The sequence below is a fragment of the Bos mutus genome, chromosome 23 (genome assembly GCF_027580195.1).
Source record: "Bos mutus isolate GX-2022 chromosome 23, NWIPB_WYAK_1.1, whole genome shotgun sequence".
Taxonomy (NCBI): domain Eukaryota; kingdom Metazoa; phylum Chordata; class Mammalia; order Artiodactyla; family Bovidae; genus Bos; species Bos mutus.
Window position 1 is genome coordinate 3,393,148 of NC_091639.1, and position 16,802 is coordinate 3,409,949.

At 54.2% G+C, this 16,802-nt stretch overlaps 1 protein-coding gene across 1 annotated transcript; it reads right to left on the reverse strand.

The window, feature by feature from the left end:
• Nucleotides 1-8,272: 8,272 nt before the first annotated feature.
• NRN1 (neuritin 1) lies at nt 8,273-16,460 on the reverse strand. The gene is made up of 3 exons (XM_005891154.3): nt 16,225-16,460; nt 12,044-12,188; nt 8,273-8,787 (listed from the first exon to the last, which is right to left on the reverse strand). The coding sequence occupies exons 1-3, from the start codon at nt 16,277-16,279 to the stop codon at nt 8,559-8,561; spliced, it is 429 nt and encodes a 142-aa protein (XP_005891216.1). The 5' UTR covers nt 16,280-16,460; the 3' UTR covers nt 8,273-8,558.
• Nucleotides 16,461-16,802: the final 342 nt, after the last annotated feature.

A 16,802-nucleotide genomic window follows, 5' to 3' on the forward strand; every position in this document is an offset into this window, starting at 1 on the left:
CTGAAACTATCATTGTGAATAGACAATGCAAATAAAAAATTTAAATAAAATCCCCCCAAATTAGAATTTGTCTGACTTTTCTGTTTGCAGCTGTGACACATTACCATAAACTTGGTGGCTTAAACAATGCAAATCTCTAATCTCAGAGTTAGTGCTGAGGGCCAGAAGTCTGGCATGGATTTCACTGGTCTAACCTCACCGGGCTGCATGACTCTCTGAAGACTCCAGGCAAAAATCTGTTTCCTTGCCTTCTCCACTTTCCAGAGGCTGCTCAGATTCCTTGGATTGTGGGCACCTTCCTCCAACCTCAAAGTCAGCAAAGGTAAGTGGAGGCCTTCCTACATCCCCTGACCCTGCCCTCTTCTACTTCAAAGAACCCTCATGATAATATTGGGTCCTCAGGGGCAACCCAGGCTAACCTCCCTATTTTGCGGTCAACCCATTAGCAACCGATCTCAGTCTGCAGCATTTACTTTCCTCTGCCGTGTAACTAACATTCACAGAATCCAAGGATTAGAACTCTTTTCAACGTCATTATTCTCCCTATCATAGAACTCCTGTTTCTTTCTTTTTTTTTCACTTGTGCTATCTATCTCGCTTTTGGCTCAAAATAGTAATAGAAACAGCAAAGTGAAGTCTTAAAACAGGTTCCCGAAACACATGAATGCTCACATTTCAGCTCTGCCTGCTGATTTGGGGCCAATTTCTAACCTCTCTCTAAACCTGTTCCTCATCTGTAAAGTGAGGAGAATGCAATCTCCTACAGAAATTAGTGCAAAAATGGGATGCTGTTGGCGAAGCTTTAGCATAATGGTTAGCGTGTATCATGTGCTCCATAAAAGTAAGTTAGATTTTTTAAGGAGCGAAACAGAGTAAGTGGGGAAGAGACGAGAGACAGTGTGACCCGGGTCTGTAGCCCCGTCCTCCTGGTTTGCTCCCCGTTGGCCTCATCGGGTGGAAAAGAGTTCAGCTGTCATTTTGGGGACGCCTCCCTTCCTCACTCTCCACGCCATACAGGCCAGGAGCTCCAGCCGTGGCACTGGCCCACGGATCCACGGGGGTCATGCCTTAGTGGAAGTGGCCGAGACCCCACTCCACCTGCCCTTGGTCCCTGGCCAAGGACAGCAGGATCCACACCCTCGGCTCCAGGAGGTGTGCCTATTAGATTAGCGAGAAAGTCAGCGGTTTCCAGGAACAATTAGGCCTGACTCTGCCCTTGTTAGAGGGAGGAGGACAGAAAGTTTAGCTGGACCTTCCCCACCAGTTGGGTGATGGTGGTGGTGGTGGCAATCAAGGCAGAGGGGCCCAGAGCACCCAATGCAGAGCTGCGAAGTGTGGCCTCCAGAAAACCACCAGTCACCCACTGCGCTGACAGACCCGAAAGTGCTGACGTGCAGTGTTGATGAGGATGATGAGGGTGTGCGCAGACGAGCAGTGCTGACATGCGGTGCTGATGAGGGTGTGCGCAGACGAGCAGTATGCTCTTCGGGAATGTAATGAAACAGTAAAAAGATTAAAAGGACATACACATTTAAAAATAAAAAATAAACACATATACATACCTTCTTGTTCAGCAATCCAAATTTGAGGGGATCTAATCTACTGTGGGGGAGCCTGGTGGGTTGCCATCTATGGGGTCGCACAGAGTCGGACACGACTGAAGTGATTTAGCAGCAGCAGCAGCTGCAATCTACTGTGTGGATCACAATAAACTGTGGAAAATTCTGAAAGAGCTGGGAATACCAGGCCACCTGACCTGCCTCTTGAGAAATCTGTATGCAGGTCAGGAAGCAACAGTTAGAACTGGACATGGAACAACAGACTGGTTCCAAATAGGAAAAGGAGCACGTCAAGGCTGTATATTGTCACTCTGCTTATTTAACTTCTATGCAGAGTACATCATGAGAAATGCTGGGCTGGAAGAAGCACAAGCTGGAATGAAGATTGCTGGGAGAAATATCAATAACCTCAGATATGCAGATGACACCACCCTTATGGCTGAAAGTGAAGAGGAACTCAAAAGCCTCTTGATGAAAGTGAAAGAGGAGAGTGAAAACATTGGCTTAAAGCTCAACATTCAGAAAACTAAGATCATGGCATCCGGTCCCATCACTTCATGGGAAATAGATGGGGAAACAGTGGAAACAGTGTCAGACTTTATTTTGGGGGGCTCCAAAATCACTGCAGATAGTGATTGCAGCCATGAAATTAAAAGACGCTTACTCCTTAGAAGAAAAGTTATGACCAATCTAGATAGCATATTCAAAAGCAGAGACATTACTTTGCCAACAAAGGTCCGTCTAGTCAAGGCTATGGTTTTTCCTGTGGTCATGTATGGATGTGAGAGTTGGACTGTGAAGAAATCTGAGCACCGAAGAATTGATGCTTTTGAACTGTGGTGTTGGAGAAGACTCTTGAGAGTCCCTTGGACTGCAAGGAGATGCAACCAGTCCATTCTGAAGGAGATCAGCCCTGGGATTTCTTTGGAAGGAATGATGCTAAAGCTGAAACTCCAGTACTTTGGCCACCTCATGCGAAGAGTTGACTCATTGGAAAAGACTCTGATGCTGGGAGGAATTGGGGGCAGGAGGAGAAGGGGATGACAGAGGATGAGATGGCTGGATGGCATTACCGACTCAATGGATATGAGTTTGAGTGAACTCCGGGAGATGGTGATGGACAGAGAGGCCTGGAGTGCTGTGACTCATGGGGTTGCAAAGAGTCAGGCACGACTGAGTGACTGAACTGAACTGAATCTACTGAAGAAATAAAATACTAGTAAGCAACATTGTTTCAACAGGAATGTTTATTACAACAATATTTGTAGGACACACAAATAAAACTGGAAAAGCCTGAATGTCCATTGATGGGTGGAAATAAATTGTAGTATGATTGTCTAAGAAACATTGTGTAGCTATTTAAAAGAAGGAGCTATAGGTTTAGCTGTTGATCTTGGAGGATTAATAGAAGAGAAGTATATCATAATTCTGTAAAAGTGAAAAAAAAGCCCACCCTGCATATGAGTATATGTTAGGATGTGTTTTCACGAGCTGGGGAGAGGTGTATGAGAATATACTTGTTTGTTAACATTAGTGCAGGGTGGGTTAATATTCTTGGCTCTGTGTAGCACTGTATTACATGGCTGATTACAAGGAATGATTCCTTTTTCTGGTTTAATTTTGAGAGAGTGGTTTAATATAAATGGCGGGGGGCAGGAGTGGGGAGAGAAGCTGTGGGGGAGGCTTCTGGAGCAGACCCTTTAGTGTTGCGAGAACTAGGGACCCCAGATTGAGGGCTGGAAAGCAGTGAGGGGCAGGAGGCTGGCCTAGGCTCCCATGCCAGGTGGGGCGGGGTAGGGTCTAGGGACACAGACCCTGTCCAGAGGGTGACAACTCAGGAAACTTATCTAGAGCTTCCTAAGAAGACCAGAGCAGGCTGGAGCACTGGGTAGCCTGTAGCAAGAGGAAATTAAGTTGCTGGCCTATAAAGGAAGGGGCTTTTCAGGTGGCTCAGTGGAAAAGAACATGCCTGCCAATGCAGGAGACGTGAGTTGGATCCCTGGGTTGAGAATCTCCCCTGAAGAAGGAAATGGCAACCCACTCCAGTATTCTTGCCTGGGAAATCCCGTGGACAGAGGAGCCTGGTGGGCAACAGTCCACGAAGTCACAAAGCACTGGATGTGACTGAGGGCACGTGCACGTGCGCGCACACACACACACACACACACGCAGCACTATAAAGGAAAGGTGCCTCACAGTATTAAAGGCCGTAATGAAGTTCTCCACTCCAGATGATTTTAAAGAATTCATTAAGACCATGGGGTCAAGCCTGTGTGGAGGCAGGCGCAAACAAGAATAATAACGTCTAACAGTAGGTAAGAGGCGTGTGGCAGCAAAGTGCTTCATCTACGTCATCACATTTGAGACAAAGTACAACTTCATGAGGCGGGTATGACCATCCCCAAGGAAACTGAGGTCTGGAGGGGTTAAGGAATCCAGCCTTGGTTATGTGGCTGGTGACAGGTCTTCTGGCTCCCTGAAGGCATGTCCATCCAGGGTGAGAATCTGGATGCAGGGTTTACACTCCTCCTTGTCCCTGTCCTTCCTTCCCTGAACCAGGGCTGAGTGGAGGACATTGCCTTAGTCCGGCTAGGCAGCACGGCTCCCGGTTTCTTTCTTTCTTTCTTCCTGGCTCATTCTATTTATTTTTTAAAATTTCCTTCTATTGACGTATAGTTGATTTGTAATGTTGTGTTACTGCCGTACAGTGAAGTGATTCAGACATATCTGTATGTGTATGAATTCATTAGCATATTCTTTCCACAGTGGTTTATCACAGGATCCTGGATAGAGTTCCCTGTGCTGTACAGTGGGACCTCGTTGTTTATCCATCCTGTATGTAATAGTTTGCATCTGCTCATCCCAAACCTCCAGTCCACCTCCCCACCCCACCCCACCCTCCCTCCTTGGCAATCACAAGTCTATTCTCTATCGGCCCAGTTTTTTCCTTCTGGTATTTGGGTTTGGTACCCAGACTGCCATGGTCCCAGGAGATGCTGTTCTTCTCCTTCGGGGAAAGCTCCAAACTACATCATTGCATAGTTCCCTGCCACGCAGGCCTCGGCAGGCACGGACAGCGGCCACCAGTGACTCCTGGGAGAGCAAGTGTGTGCATGGCTCCCGCCTCCCACTCTGTTTTCACTCGGGGCAAGGGGTGAGGCCACAGTCCTTTGATCTCCTTTGGTGGGTATTGGGAAGGAAGGCAGGGGTGGCCGGGAGCCCCCCCTCAGGCCCCAGGGGACAGGGAGGTGGACTGTTCCAGAGTGTGGACCCCTCAGGTGCCCAGCTGGTCCTGCCAGGATGGAGCCCCTTGTGGGGGGCAGGGAGTGGGAGAGAGAGGAGGGCTGAAGACCTTCCGGAAGCAACTCTGCCAGGCTTGGAGGGAGTTTGGGGAGGGAGAAAAGGCTTCTCTGTCTCCTCTATCCATCCATCTGACTCTGGACTCCCAGTGCTTGCGCTCAGCCTGCCCGGTTCCCGCCCCCCACCCCGCCCCCCGCGCGGCCACTCGCCTCTCCCACACAGAATCCATCAGAGTGAAAGGATTTCCAGATACACAGAAAGAAAATCTCCGTGGGGAGCCTCGTGCAGATTCGCTTTTCGGAGGGTCCTGAATGAGAACAGGCCGCAGGCTCATCTGTAGCCCCGCCTCTGGCCCACAGCTCTGGGGTCTCCAGCCCAAGGCGAGTGCCTCCCTCCAGCCCCTCCAGCCCTACTCCTGGGTCAGGCCCCCCATCTTTCTCCCAGGCCTGAGTCCTCAGTTTGCACGCCCTCGGCCTTCTCCTTCCCTTGCACTTCTCTGCGCCCCCCTATACATCCATCTCCCGAAGGCTCGGGCTGAGCAGGGACTCCGGAGCGGGCCTCTCAGAGGTTTTCCTGAAGATAACCAAGCATCACACTCAGGTGGGCTGACTCCTGTGTCTTGAGTCTACTTGGACAGAGGGTGGAGGGCAGGAGGCTCCTTCCCCTGTCCCAGGTCCTCCAGTGCAATACCAGGCCCAGGTGGTCGGCACGGTAGACCCCATCCCCTTCCTGCTTGATCGTCACTCCTCACCGCCCCTCCCCCCCGCCCCGCCCCGCCCCTCCGCCTTGGGACTGACTTGCGGCTCACCTTGGTTAATACCTCCCTGAGCTGGGATCAGGGCTTACCGCGAAGCTGCTTAAAAAAAAAAACACGGTAACACCAGCTAACATATGGAGATGTCATCCTGGTTAAACAAATTACAGTCGAAGACGGCGTGATAATAACTGAACAATCACCGCAGCTAGAAGGAGCGGCCTCTAACCCGCCAGGTGCGCCCCGCGAACCTGGGCTCCATCCAGGAGCACGTGAGGGTGGGCCCGGGGCCTGAGACAGGGCGAGGGAGCCCCTACGCGGCACCCAGCTTTCGGGAGGCTCCCAGGGAAGATCCGAGACAGGCCTCCCTCGAGGGCAGCCCCGCCTGGGAGGCCGCAGGAGCACCAGGTCCTGCAGGAGAGGGCGACGGAGCCCCTCCCTCCGCCTGGTCTCCTTCCAGACCTCGGAAGTGGTCGATTCCCAGGGGGGAAGCCCGCGCCGTGGCGGGGAGGGGCGCCTTCCGTGTGTCCCAGGGGTCTCCGCCCTGCCCTCTCAAGCCTGGGGAGAACGTCGCGTGCGTTTTCCTTTGGCGAGCAAAGGGCCCAGTGGTGCGCGCTGGTTCGCCCCCGTTTTGGGGGCCGGAAGAGGCATGACTAGGCGGGAAGATGTTAAAGCAAGAATGGCCCGTGTAAGCGCTCTTTATTTCCCTCCCTCCCTCATTAAGTAGATTCTATTTAAAACAGGCTCAGACATTTTAATTTGAATTCCAGGCGCTGAGCTCAGGTTAGAATCATGCCATTTATACTGAGACCGAAAATTACCATTGAAACTAGAACCAAAGTCTATTTTGCCAAACAACCAGAGTTCCTCGGTGGGTGACCACTGCGCGCAGGCAGCTAGATCTCCTTGGGTTTGGCCTGAGACAAGGGATGGGCAGGAGAGCTGGCGGGTTGGGCAGGCGGCGGGGGAATATGCCCCGGAGGGGCGGGTGCAGCGCGTGCGTGGACCGGCAGCGCTAATAGATGCCGCGGTTCAGAATCCTCGCCGCTTCCCGGCGCTCGGGGCGCAGGGGCGCATGTGTTGCTGGAATTCAATCCGTGGGGGGAATGCAGATTGCGCTGCGACCCACTGGGTTTGATTTATGAACGGTTACTCCAGAGATTGTTTACACATTGCATTTCAGGGCCCCCGCTCACCCTCTTAGGAGCCGGCGCCGGCACCCGCGGCCGCCTCCGCAGTCTCCGTTGCGGTCCGCCAGTTTCCGCACCGCCCCCCGCCCCCGCCACGACCTCCACCCTCACTTTGTCCAGGAAATCCGACTTCGCCGCCCTGGAACCCGGGGACCCACATTCGGCTCTGCCTCCCGCAGCCTGCTCTCCTCCGGCCGTCCCAGACCCAGGGCTGCTCCACCGAGTTTACTCGCGGGCCGTTACTTCTCCGTGAGACCAAGCCGGCCAAAAATAGGGGAGGTGGAAGTAGCTCGCCTGCGGGATCGATGGGGCCCTCGCCGTTTCAGCTGAGCTGTCTTATTAATTATGAAAGGGCTCGCCCGATCCCTGCCAGGGACCGCGCCTCTGGCCCCTCCGCTGGAGCCCTTAATGGTGGTTCCTCTGAGAGCTGCCTCCGGCCACCGCAGAGGAAGCGGCGAGTCGCGAGCAGGGCTCGGCCGGCAGGCCGGGGCTCGGGCTTCCGACCCGCGTGGGTCCGCGTGTGCATTCTCAGAGGCGCGCAAGGCCAGCGCCCCCAAACCTCCCCTAGGAAGGACCCCTGCCTTTTGGCTTACAGAAGTAAAATATAGCTTCCCCTTTCTCTTAAGCAAACACGATTTCAGGGAAGTGGCAAGATGTTCTGGTAACCCACGGCTTGAGGACGGTAGGTTAACAGATGGCTGGTGAGCTGGTGAATTTACCACCTGGCATCCTGTGTCCCTTCAGGGAACCCCAAGAGAACTCGCCAAGAAAGTAGGCTTGGGGCAGGAAACAGAGGACACCCCTATTCAAACAATAACTTTTATTTTATACTTCTCTATACTTTGTAGCAAATCTTTTTTTTTTTTTTGCTGAATTTAATTTATAATAAACTTTTTAAATTACATCTCTCTCTTTTTTTAAAATCAAGGCTCTTTTATGTCAAAATCTTTTTTTAACTATATTTTAGATTAACATTTAACATCCCCCCCTTGTGATCTATACCGTTGGCTATTCAGGTATTACTGTATGTGGAACAGCTAAAACAAGAGGGAAAACCAAGGCAGTGGACTTCGAAAGATGCATCAACACGAGCAGGTAAAGCTTAACCTTTCAGTGACGTCAGCAGCGTTGCTTCTGGCAGCCTGCACCTCTGACCCGAGGTTTCCTCAACTCCCTCCCTCTCCCCATTGTAGCCTTGAAACACAAGGCCATCTGTCCTTTCACTTTTCTCGAGGAGAAATGTGCAGTGGAAATGATCAAAACAAGATTCTGTGTTAGAAAGACAGTGAGCGTGAATTATTCACGAGATGCTGCTCTCTTCAATGCATTTCCCTGGCCTTCTCCTCTCCTCTTTCCTGTTAGGAGGAGCCCATCATTGGTCATGTATTCACATGATTAATATAGTAGGCGGCCCAGGGCCGTTCCTGAGATTCTTGTGCCAAAAAAAATAAAAATTAAAGAAAAAAAAAGAATGGGGTGGGTTTGCCGTTTTCGTATTTCTGTGTGAAGACGGACTGAAGCTGAGGTCCGAGTTTTGGCTGTGCTCGCTTGCTCACTGATCGGTAACATTTGGCAAATGAAACACAAGGAACCAAACGAAATCAGAAAGAGAATCAGGATTTCCCACAATTCCCATATGAGTGTTTTCAGCATCACAGAGAATCACAACGTCCCCAAAGAACGTATGGATCTTCCTCTCGGTTTCCGGGAGCATGGCGTGAGTGCGGGCGCGCGCGAGGGGAGCCGACCCGGCGCTCAGAAGGAAAGCCAGGTCGCTAAAGCTGCCGAGAGAGACACCAGGAGCACGGGCAGCGCCGGGAGCAGGGGCCCCGCCGCCCCGTTGCCGCCGCCGCAGAGTTCGAATAAGCTGCCTTGGATGTTGAGATTTTTGGATTCTTTTCTCAGTTTATCCCACATATCTTTCGCCCCTTCTTGGCAATCCGTAAGGGCCGTGACCGTGCAGCTGTGGAAATCCTCCCAGTATCTGGCGAGGAACAGAACAGAGCAGAAGGAGGTTCACTGTGGGCGCGGACAGGACCCCGGGCCTGCGCCCACGCGAGTGTCCCCCTCGCGGCCCGGCCAAGCTCCCGGCGACCCTCCTCTCTGCAGCCCGGGGCGCCCCGTCTCTCTCCCCCTTACCCCCTCCCCCGGGACCTCGTCCAGTCCGGGGAGCCGCTGCCCAAGGTGGGGCCGCCCCTTCCCGGTCGGGTTCCGCGCCCACGGCGCCGCGCTGGCACCTGGGCTTGCGCTGACAGATTGCCGGCCTCGGCGGGCACAGCTAGGAAAACAGCGCTAAGCCGCGCAAGCTGCCGCCCATTAATGCCTCTCGGCTTGCAGGACGGCCGGCCGGCGCGGCGCGCGGCCCTCCCCGCGGCTCCGCGCCCCCTCCCCTCGCCCTTCCTTCCCCTCCCTCCGTCTCCAAGCCGCCGCGCCCGCTCGCCTCGGCCTTCCGTCTCCTCCGCTCCGCCTTTTGTCTCCCGCTTTCCTCGTCTCCCTTCTCTCCCCTTCTTTGTCTTCGTCCTTTTTCCTCCCCTCGGGTTTTCCCCCGGGTCCCTTCGTCGCACCCTCCTCTTCCTCGCTCGCTTCGGTCCTTCGCGGCCCCTCGCCTCACCCTCCCGGCTCGGATCCGGTGCGGAGACGGCCGCCCGCCTCTGCCTCCCCGGAGTCGGTGAGTGCCAGCGCCCGTGCCCCCGGGCCGGCTCCCTCGCCTCCTCCAGCTTCCTTAACCCCTAGAGCTCAGGCCCTGCGCCCCGGGTCCCTGCTCTCCCCAACCCCTCACCCCCAGGCCTTTCCGCGGCCCTGGACCCCCGCGACCTTCGGGAGGTGGTGCCAGCCCCCCGCCCCCAGGCGCAGGGCCCGTGGCCAGCGTAGAGCCCGCCGCGCCGGCCTTCGAGGGGCCGGGCTCCCAGTCCTCCCTGCTCGCCTCTTCCGGAGCCAGTGCCTTCCTCGGCCGCTCTATCCTCCCGGGCTCGGCTTCTAGCCCCGCCCCCACAACCTTCATCCAACTTGTCCTTTTTTTTTTTTTTTTTTTGCCCCCCTTTTCCTCTGAAAACCCAAAATAGATCTCCAGACTAAATATAATTCCAACCCGTGATCGATTCCTGGGCCGCTGTCTCCTTTCGGGGCTGGGTCGATCCGTGCCGTCTTGCTAACTCCGGTCTGGCTCCCCCTTCCCCAGGGCCCTTGGTGTCAGGTCACCAGCGAGGGCCCTCCACGAAATTTGTGCGTTCTTTCCTCCCCTCCCTCCTTTCTGCTCACCGGCCTGGACTGTAAGCACGCTGAAGGCAGGCTTTGTCCTGGTTTCCAACTCCCACCCCGTCTTCTGGCTGACAGTCAAGTTATAAAGGTCTGTTGGACTGCCTTGAGCTCCGGCTGCTTTCTAATGACCTCCGTGAGTCTCTGATTTATGAGGACTGCAGGGCCTGGGGCGCAGGCCTTCCAAGTTCCTCAATTTGTAATAAATACTGAGATTTAGAGAAATGGAGAGGCGGCAGGACAGCTCTCTGCATAATTACACCTCCCAAAGGATGTTTCAATCTCTCCTTTCTTTATGCATGACCAGATGGGGACCAGGTCTTCCTGGAAGAGAGATTGGTCAGGGGAGGACAGAATCCAGGTGGGTCTGAGAGGAAGTGGGCTTCCCTGGTGACTCAGATGGTAAAGAATCCGCCTGCAATGCGGGAGACCTGGGTTCGATCTCCGGGTTGGGAAGATCCCCTGGAGGAGGGCTTGGCAACCCACTCCAGTATTTTTGCCTGGAGAATCCCCATGGACAGAGGAGCCTGGCGGGCTGTAGTCCATGGAGTTGCAGAGTCGGACACGGCTGAGCGACTAAGCACCGGCACTGAGAGGAGGTGGCCTTCAGTGCCACCAACAGAGTGGCAGTCTCTCGGCCCAGCTGTGGTTTGCCACCTCTGGGAGGGCCCCGCCCCATTTCCATTTTCCTGGTAAGAAACCAACAGCTTGGAATAAGTAAATTCTGGCAAACGATGGAGGAATTGAGAGCTGATCTCTGTTTAGGCTTTTGCCCATCTTTATAGGTACTTTCTTCCCTGTCATTAGGCATTTAGGACTAAAGCAGGTGGGTGTGCATCCCAGACCCAGCCTTTTGTCCCTTTCCTGGTAGGAAAGTAGCAGCCACTTGGCTGCTGTGGTTTCTGGTGGACACCAGGGTATTGAAGAAAGCGTGTAGCAAAATTCACTCCCATTGAACTACTCAGTGCTTAACAAATAACATGCCACCCCCAAGGAATTAGGGAGAGAGGAAGGACTTGAGAATGTACAAAGGAGGGTGCAGAAAGTGGTCACTGCAACCTACAGGAAACAAGGAACACCTTTTACCTGGGCTTTACAGGAAGGGCCGTGATGGGGGTGGGAAGGGTTACAACTGTTTTTGAAAAATAAAACGAAAGTGTGTGTGCATGTGTCTTGCAGAAGATGGGGGTATTTCTAAGGTCTGCCTCAGCTGAGATGTGACTGACCCTCCACAGTACTCTGCTACCCTTATTTGCCGCTGGGAGCTGTGCTTCTAGCCAGGCTCTGGGCAAACACCCCTGGGCCTTGTTGGGCCCTTAGCTGCCCTGGGCTGGGGACACCTTGCAGATGCAGGAAGTGGGGGGATAAGCGAGGAGGATAGCTACCCTAAAGCTCCAAATTGGCTATAAACTCCACAGAGATGGTTACTGGACATTTGGGCAAAGCCGCCTGCACAAAATAAAATATTCTTTCAGTTTCTCTCCTCGAAAGAGAAAGAGGGATCTGCACTCACTTGCTGCCAGTGAAGTTTCTTGGCCTGTGCCAGAGGGGAATTTTATTAGAGGAAGGGGACAAAATAGGGGCGTTCCTTTCCTTTTAGGCAAACCTGGTAGAACTACCTAAAACGCCCCTCAAGCCAAACCAACTGTCCTGGTTGAAATGCTCCTTCCCGCAGCAGGAGAGGAAGAGGAAGAGGGCCTCAAAGCCTGGAGAGGAGCTGCCAGCAGCTCTCGGTGGTGCCCTCTCGCCCCTGGATCTGGAGGTTCCAGAGTGCGGGTTGCGCGGGCCTCTGTGCGCACGGGTCAGGGTGCGGAGCGTGGGACTGAGCCCCAAGGAAAGGATCTTCCTCTGCCCATTCCAGGCCACAGGGTCCCCTTGGGCAGGGCAGGCCCCAGCCAAGGCCTGAGGGCGGGAGGCAAGGCGCCCTCCCACCTCCACAGTGCACCCCCCAGCACCGAACCTCGCGCAACAGAGAGGACACTTACGTGCACACGGTCTTGATGTTCGTCTTGTCGTCCAGGCCCTGCGGGTAGTTGGCCATGCTGTCGCCCAGCTTGAGCAAACAGTCTGAAAAGCCCTTAAAGACCGCATCGCACTTGCCCGCTGCTCTCACGGCCTGCACCAGGTACGCTGCGGGGAGCAGGGGACACTGGTCAGCGGTGCCACCACCCGGCCCTGGAGCCCCGCAGCCTGCCCCCCAGGACCCAGTGAGCATCGCCCCATCCAGCTGTGTCCAGTGGCGCCCAGGCTCGGGGCGCACCAGGGCCAAAGGTGAATGAACGGTGGGGCCCGAGAACGACTGAGCTGCAGGCAACCCAGCGTCTTCTGCAGGTGGCCCGTGCTCGCGCGTGTGGGGTTGGGGGAGTCCAGGCCTTTCCTATTTCCTACCGTGCGACCCCTGCCTGCATCGCTCTCTGCATCTTTTTCGGTTTCCTTCGCTCTGTCATCTCACCTCCCCCGCCTTTTTATTTCTTTCTCCTGGCTCTCTGCTTCGCTTCCCCAACACACCCTTAGCCGGCCCATCAAGGCTCTCGAAGTGCGGTTTCCCTTTTGTGAGGTGATGGAGGGGTGTGACGGCACAGTGCAGGGGTGAGGAAGGGGCTGGGAGGCTCAGAGCTGGGAGCCGCGGAGGGCCAAGTCTGTGAACAATCCCTGGGCTTGGGGCCCGCTGCTTAGTGGGCGCTGGGCAAGCACTGCTGAAGGAATAAATAAATTCTCTGGAAGCCCCCAGCAGCCACTGACTTGGATTGTTTCACTAAAACAGGGATCGTCTACCGTGGAGTTCCTAGTGAGGTCCTCGTCTGCAAGCCCTACACCCCTAGACTGGGAGGGGAAAGGGTGGTCCCGGGCAGTTAGGGCCGGCAGGGTCAGGATGTGTCTGAGCTCGTGACCCCGGGTCACCTCCCCGAGGCCAGATCCCCGAGGCCGTTCCCTTGCTTCCCTCTGCCTTGCTCAGCTCCTCGGGAAAAACCAGCCCGGCTCCGCCAGCCAGCGACGAGGCGCGACCCTTCCTCTTCAAGCCCCAGCTCTGCAGCTGGGGGCCGGGTTGGCTGCCGCCAGGGGATCTCGGCCTCTGGCTCGCGGCTCCCTCCAGAGGGGCCGGGGTCGCAGCCGGGGCGGTGGCAGCAGGTGGAGGAGGAAACCCAGGGGACACCGAGTCCTTGATGCTGGTCTCAGGTCGGCCAAGCCCCGAGGCACGGGACCCGAGAGATGGGCTCCAGGCGGCGGCTGCGCTGCTGAGGCCCTTTCTCTCCATCCCAAGGCACGAACCGAGCTGAAGATGCCTAAGCCAGCGGCCAAAAGCACCCTGGGCGCCAGGAGTGCGCACGCGAAGCGCAGATGTGCGCTACCGGGCGAGGGAAGGGGAGAGAGGGGCCTCCAGGGTCCAGGCCCTGAGCGCCCGCCGCTTCCAGGCGGCGTTCAGGGCGCCACGGCTCGCGTGTGTCTCCCGGGAGGACCGGACACCTCACCGCCCCCAGCCGCCGGTCCCTGGGCCAGGAGCAGGCAAGGGGGAAGGTGACAGAACCCGCAGAGGCCTCCGAGAGCACACCATTTGCAAACTGCTGCAGGGAGAGCGGGGCGGGCCTTAAGCTTTCTAATCCGGAACGGGAAGCTCGGGCCGATACGTCAACCTTCGTCAATCTCCCGGTCCCCTCACGAAATAGCAAGAGCCCTTGGACTGCAGTATCAGCTAGAACACTGAGCTAGAATGAAGGAATAAACGAATTTTTGTTCTAACAGAACGAGGGCGGATGAAATGAGCCCTGCGCGGCGTCCCCTGTAAACCACACCGCAAGCGCTGCTTTGCAGCGAGTAAAGGAAATAAAATACAGTCCATCCTCTCTCCCCGGCCCCCAATCTCTTCTCACCTTCATCCCTAAAACTTGGTGGCGAAAAAGCAGCACCTAAGATGCACTGACAATACTTTAAAGGGGAATTGGGTTCTCCGGGGTCGGGGAGCGGGCTGTGGGGGACGCGGGAAGCGCTTCTGCCGTGGTATGTTTTCAGGGGCTGCTGGAAACCCTTCCACAGCGCGCATGTGTGTGTGCGCGTGCGTGTAAAATAAGTCGTGAAAATTTCTGTCTTTCGCAACTCGGACTCCTCGGTCTCTAGTTGGCTGGGGAGGCCGGGGGCTTGCCCCCGGACGCGTTTGGAAGGCTCCTGCAGCGGGGCAGATCTCAGTCCGGCGACCCTGGCTGTCCTTCCTGAGCCCTGCTTCATCGAGGCTCGGGCGGGTGACCTGGGCTACTTCCCTGTCCTCCACCGTGTCCGTGTCTTGTGCCATCTCCTTCCGTTCATTCATTTGTTCGACCTCTCATTCATTCCAAACTTCCTCCCGCCTAGTCTTCATTCGCCTTCACCACCCCTCCACCTCCCCCTCTTTGCCCAACCCCCATTTTTCTTGCCAAATGTCAGTGATTTGGGACAGCTCCCAGCCATGAATTAATAAAGATCGAGCCTCCGGTTCGGGAAAGGGCAGGCATTCGGGAACAAACACACTCAATTTCAATTCCACAGCCAACAAATGGTCATTTCCCGGCTGAGGTTAATGTGTTTCAAGCGTATTTCACATGCACAGTCTCTGTCTTTTTTACCCCGTTCAAAGTAAGGTTATTTCTCACAGGGAATGCAGAGTCCCAAACCTTTGCTGATTACAAGCTCTATATCAAAAACAACTGCTGTCTCCTGCTCTGTAAAAATCTGCAGTCATTGCAAAAACCACATCCACTTATTTCCAAGATCTAAGGGATTTGTTGCAATCAGAAATGTTCTTTATTTATTGCACCTCTTTGCATGAATGTCAAAGATTCAAAACATCAAATCATTTCTTGGAATTAAAGGAAATGCCGCCGACATCCTGCATCTGTACACTCTAAAATCCCTACAATGTTCATGCAAAAAGGAAAATCAGATTCTGAAAATCCTGTCAAATGCACAAAAACCTATTGCAAAGAATCCATGTTAATGTTTAGATAACTCCAAAGCCTGTTTGTTCCACATTTCTCATGAAGAAAAATGTTATTCATTTCATCTCTTGCCCCAACCAAACCAATTCCCTAAAGCACCCCCCTCCCGCAATACTGCAAGGATTTGTCTGCAAAGAATGCTACAGCCTCAAATGACAGGAGCCAACAATTCCCTCCTCTCCAGAAAACCCATTTGAAGAGTTTCTATTTTTTCTCTTGTCCATTCTATTAATAATCTGCTTCACTTTCACTTTGAGGCTACATTAATTAATGCTCTGACCCAGCAACAGAGAAGGGAGTTTTCTCGTGTTCCCTTCCATTACGCCTTCTTTATTTTGGATGGAAAAAAAAAATATGAACTTTCAAAAGCCCCAACGACAGTGGAACTAGGACTCAAGATTCCTTAACATAAAATGGGGACTATATAAATCCATCCATAATCAATCCCAAACTAGCAAAAATTACAAACACCCAACACCATATATTGCAAACACTTCTTAACCCTTTCCCGTATATAACATACAGATGCCTGTGTGGAAAAGAAGAGGCAAACGTGCATAGAAAATTATATCCATATATATTTAGCTGAACTCAAGCTCCTTAATGATAAGCGTATTGAAAGATATACTCTGGGGTTCCCTATCATTCTCAATTTGCCCCCTAGCCCTGTCTGAGGTGCCCAGTGTGAACGCTGCAGTTAGGATATTGGGGGGGGGGGGCGGCGGGAGAATGACAAAGTTCTAAATGCAGCAGTCTGAGCCCCAGAATATCTTTGCATTCTGCACATAAACTTTCCAGTTCTAGCTGCCTAGCCATCTTGTTCCTGCATTCACCTTTCGACCCTTCAAAATAAAGCCTTGCAGCATGGCAGGGAGCAATGCATTTCCCCAAAGCGCACCAAACCTGGTGCACCCAAGAGAAAGAAGCAAATACGGACGTGCGCTTTGTAAAAAGAGGGGAAAGCCCCTCCAGAAAACAGCCCGCCGCACACACTTCCTGGCGAACATTTGGAGTCTCTCTCTCTCTCTTTTTTAGCAAAACCAACCCGGGACGCGCCAGTCCCTAGGAGCCATGCCCCCATCCCTGGGGGTTTGCCGGCTTCTCCGCACCCCCGGGCGACCGCGGGCCAGTCGGTCCCCCCGGGTGCCTCGGCCCGGCCGCCCGCCGCCCTCCTCGAGCCCGGCCCGCCGTCCACTTACCTATTTGCACCGCGAGGATCAGTGAAATATATCTGCCGTTCAACTTAAGTCCCATCCTACGTTTAGTCAAACCATTTGCGACCGCAGACCTTTAAATAGTTAGTTTGGAGAACGCGGGGGAAAGCTGAAAAATAGGCATTGCCAACAAGTTCCAGGAGCGACGGAGACTTTATGCACGGGGAAGGCAGAGGGAGGAGAGAAAGAGAGGGAGCGAGGAAGGGAGAGAAAGAGAGAGAGAGAGGCCGAGGGAGGGGGAGAGCTGGGAATGGTTCACTCCATTAGGAGGGGGCGGAGGAAGTACAGCCTCACGCCCACGAGCCGGCCTGACGTGGGGGATGACACGGAACGATTTTTTTTTTTAAATAAAGACACCTTGGTAGAGAATCGCCATTTATAGTCATCAGAAGCTCGAATTAATCAGTTATCTCCAATTAATGCGCTGTCCGAAGAGTTCTCGCCTCTCGGGGGTTGGGGGGGACCACTTCCCCAGCTCGGCGGCCACCCCCGCCTCCTCGCTGTTCCCGGGGCCCCCCAACCCCGCCCCCTCTCTGCGCAGAAGCGGGGCTCCCTCTCCCCTC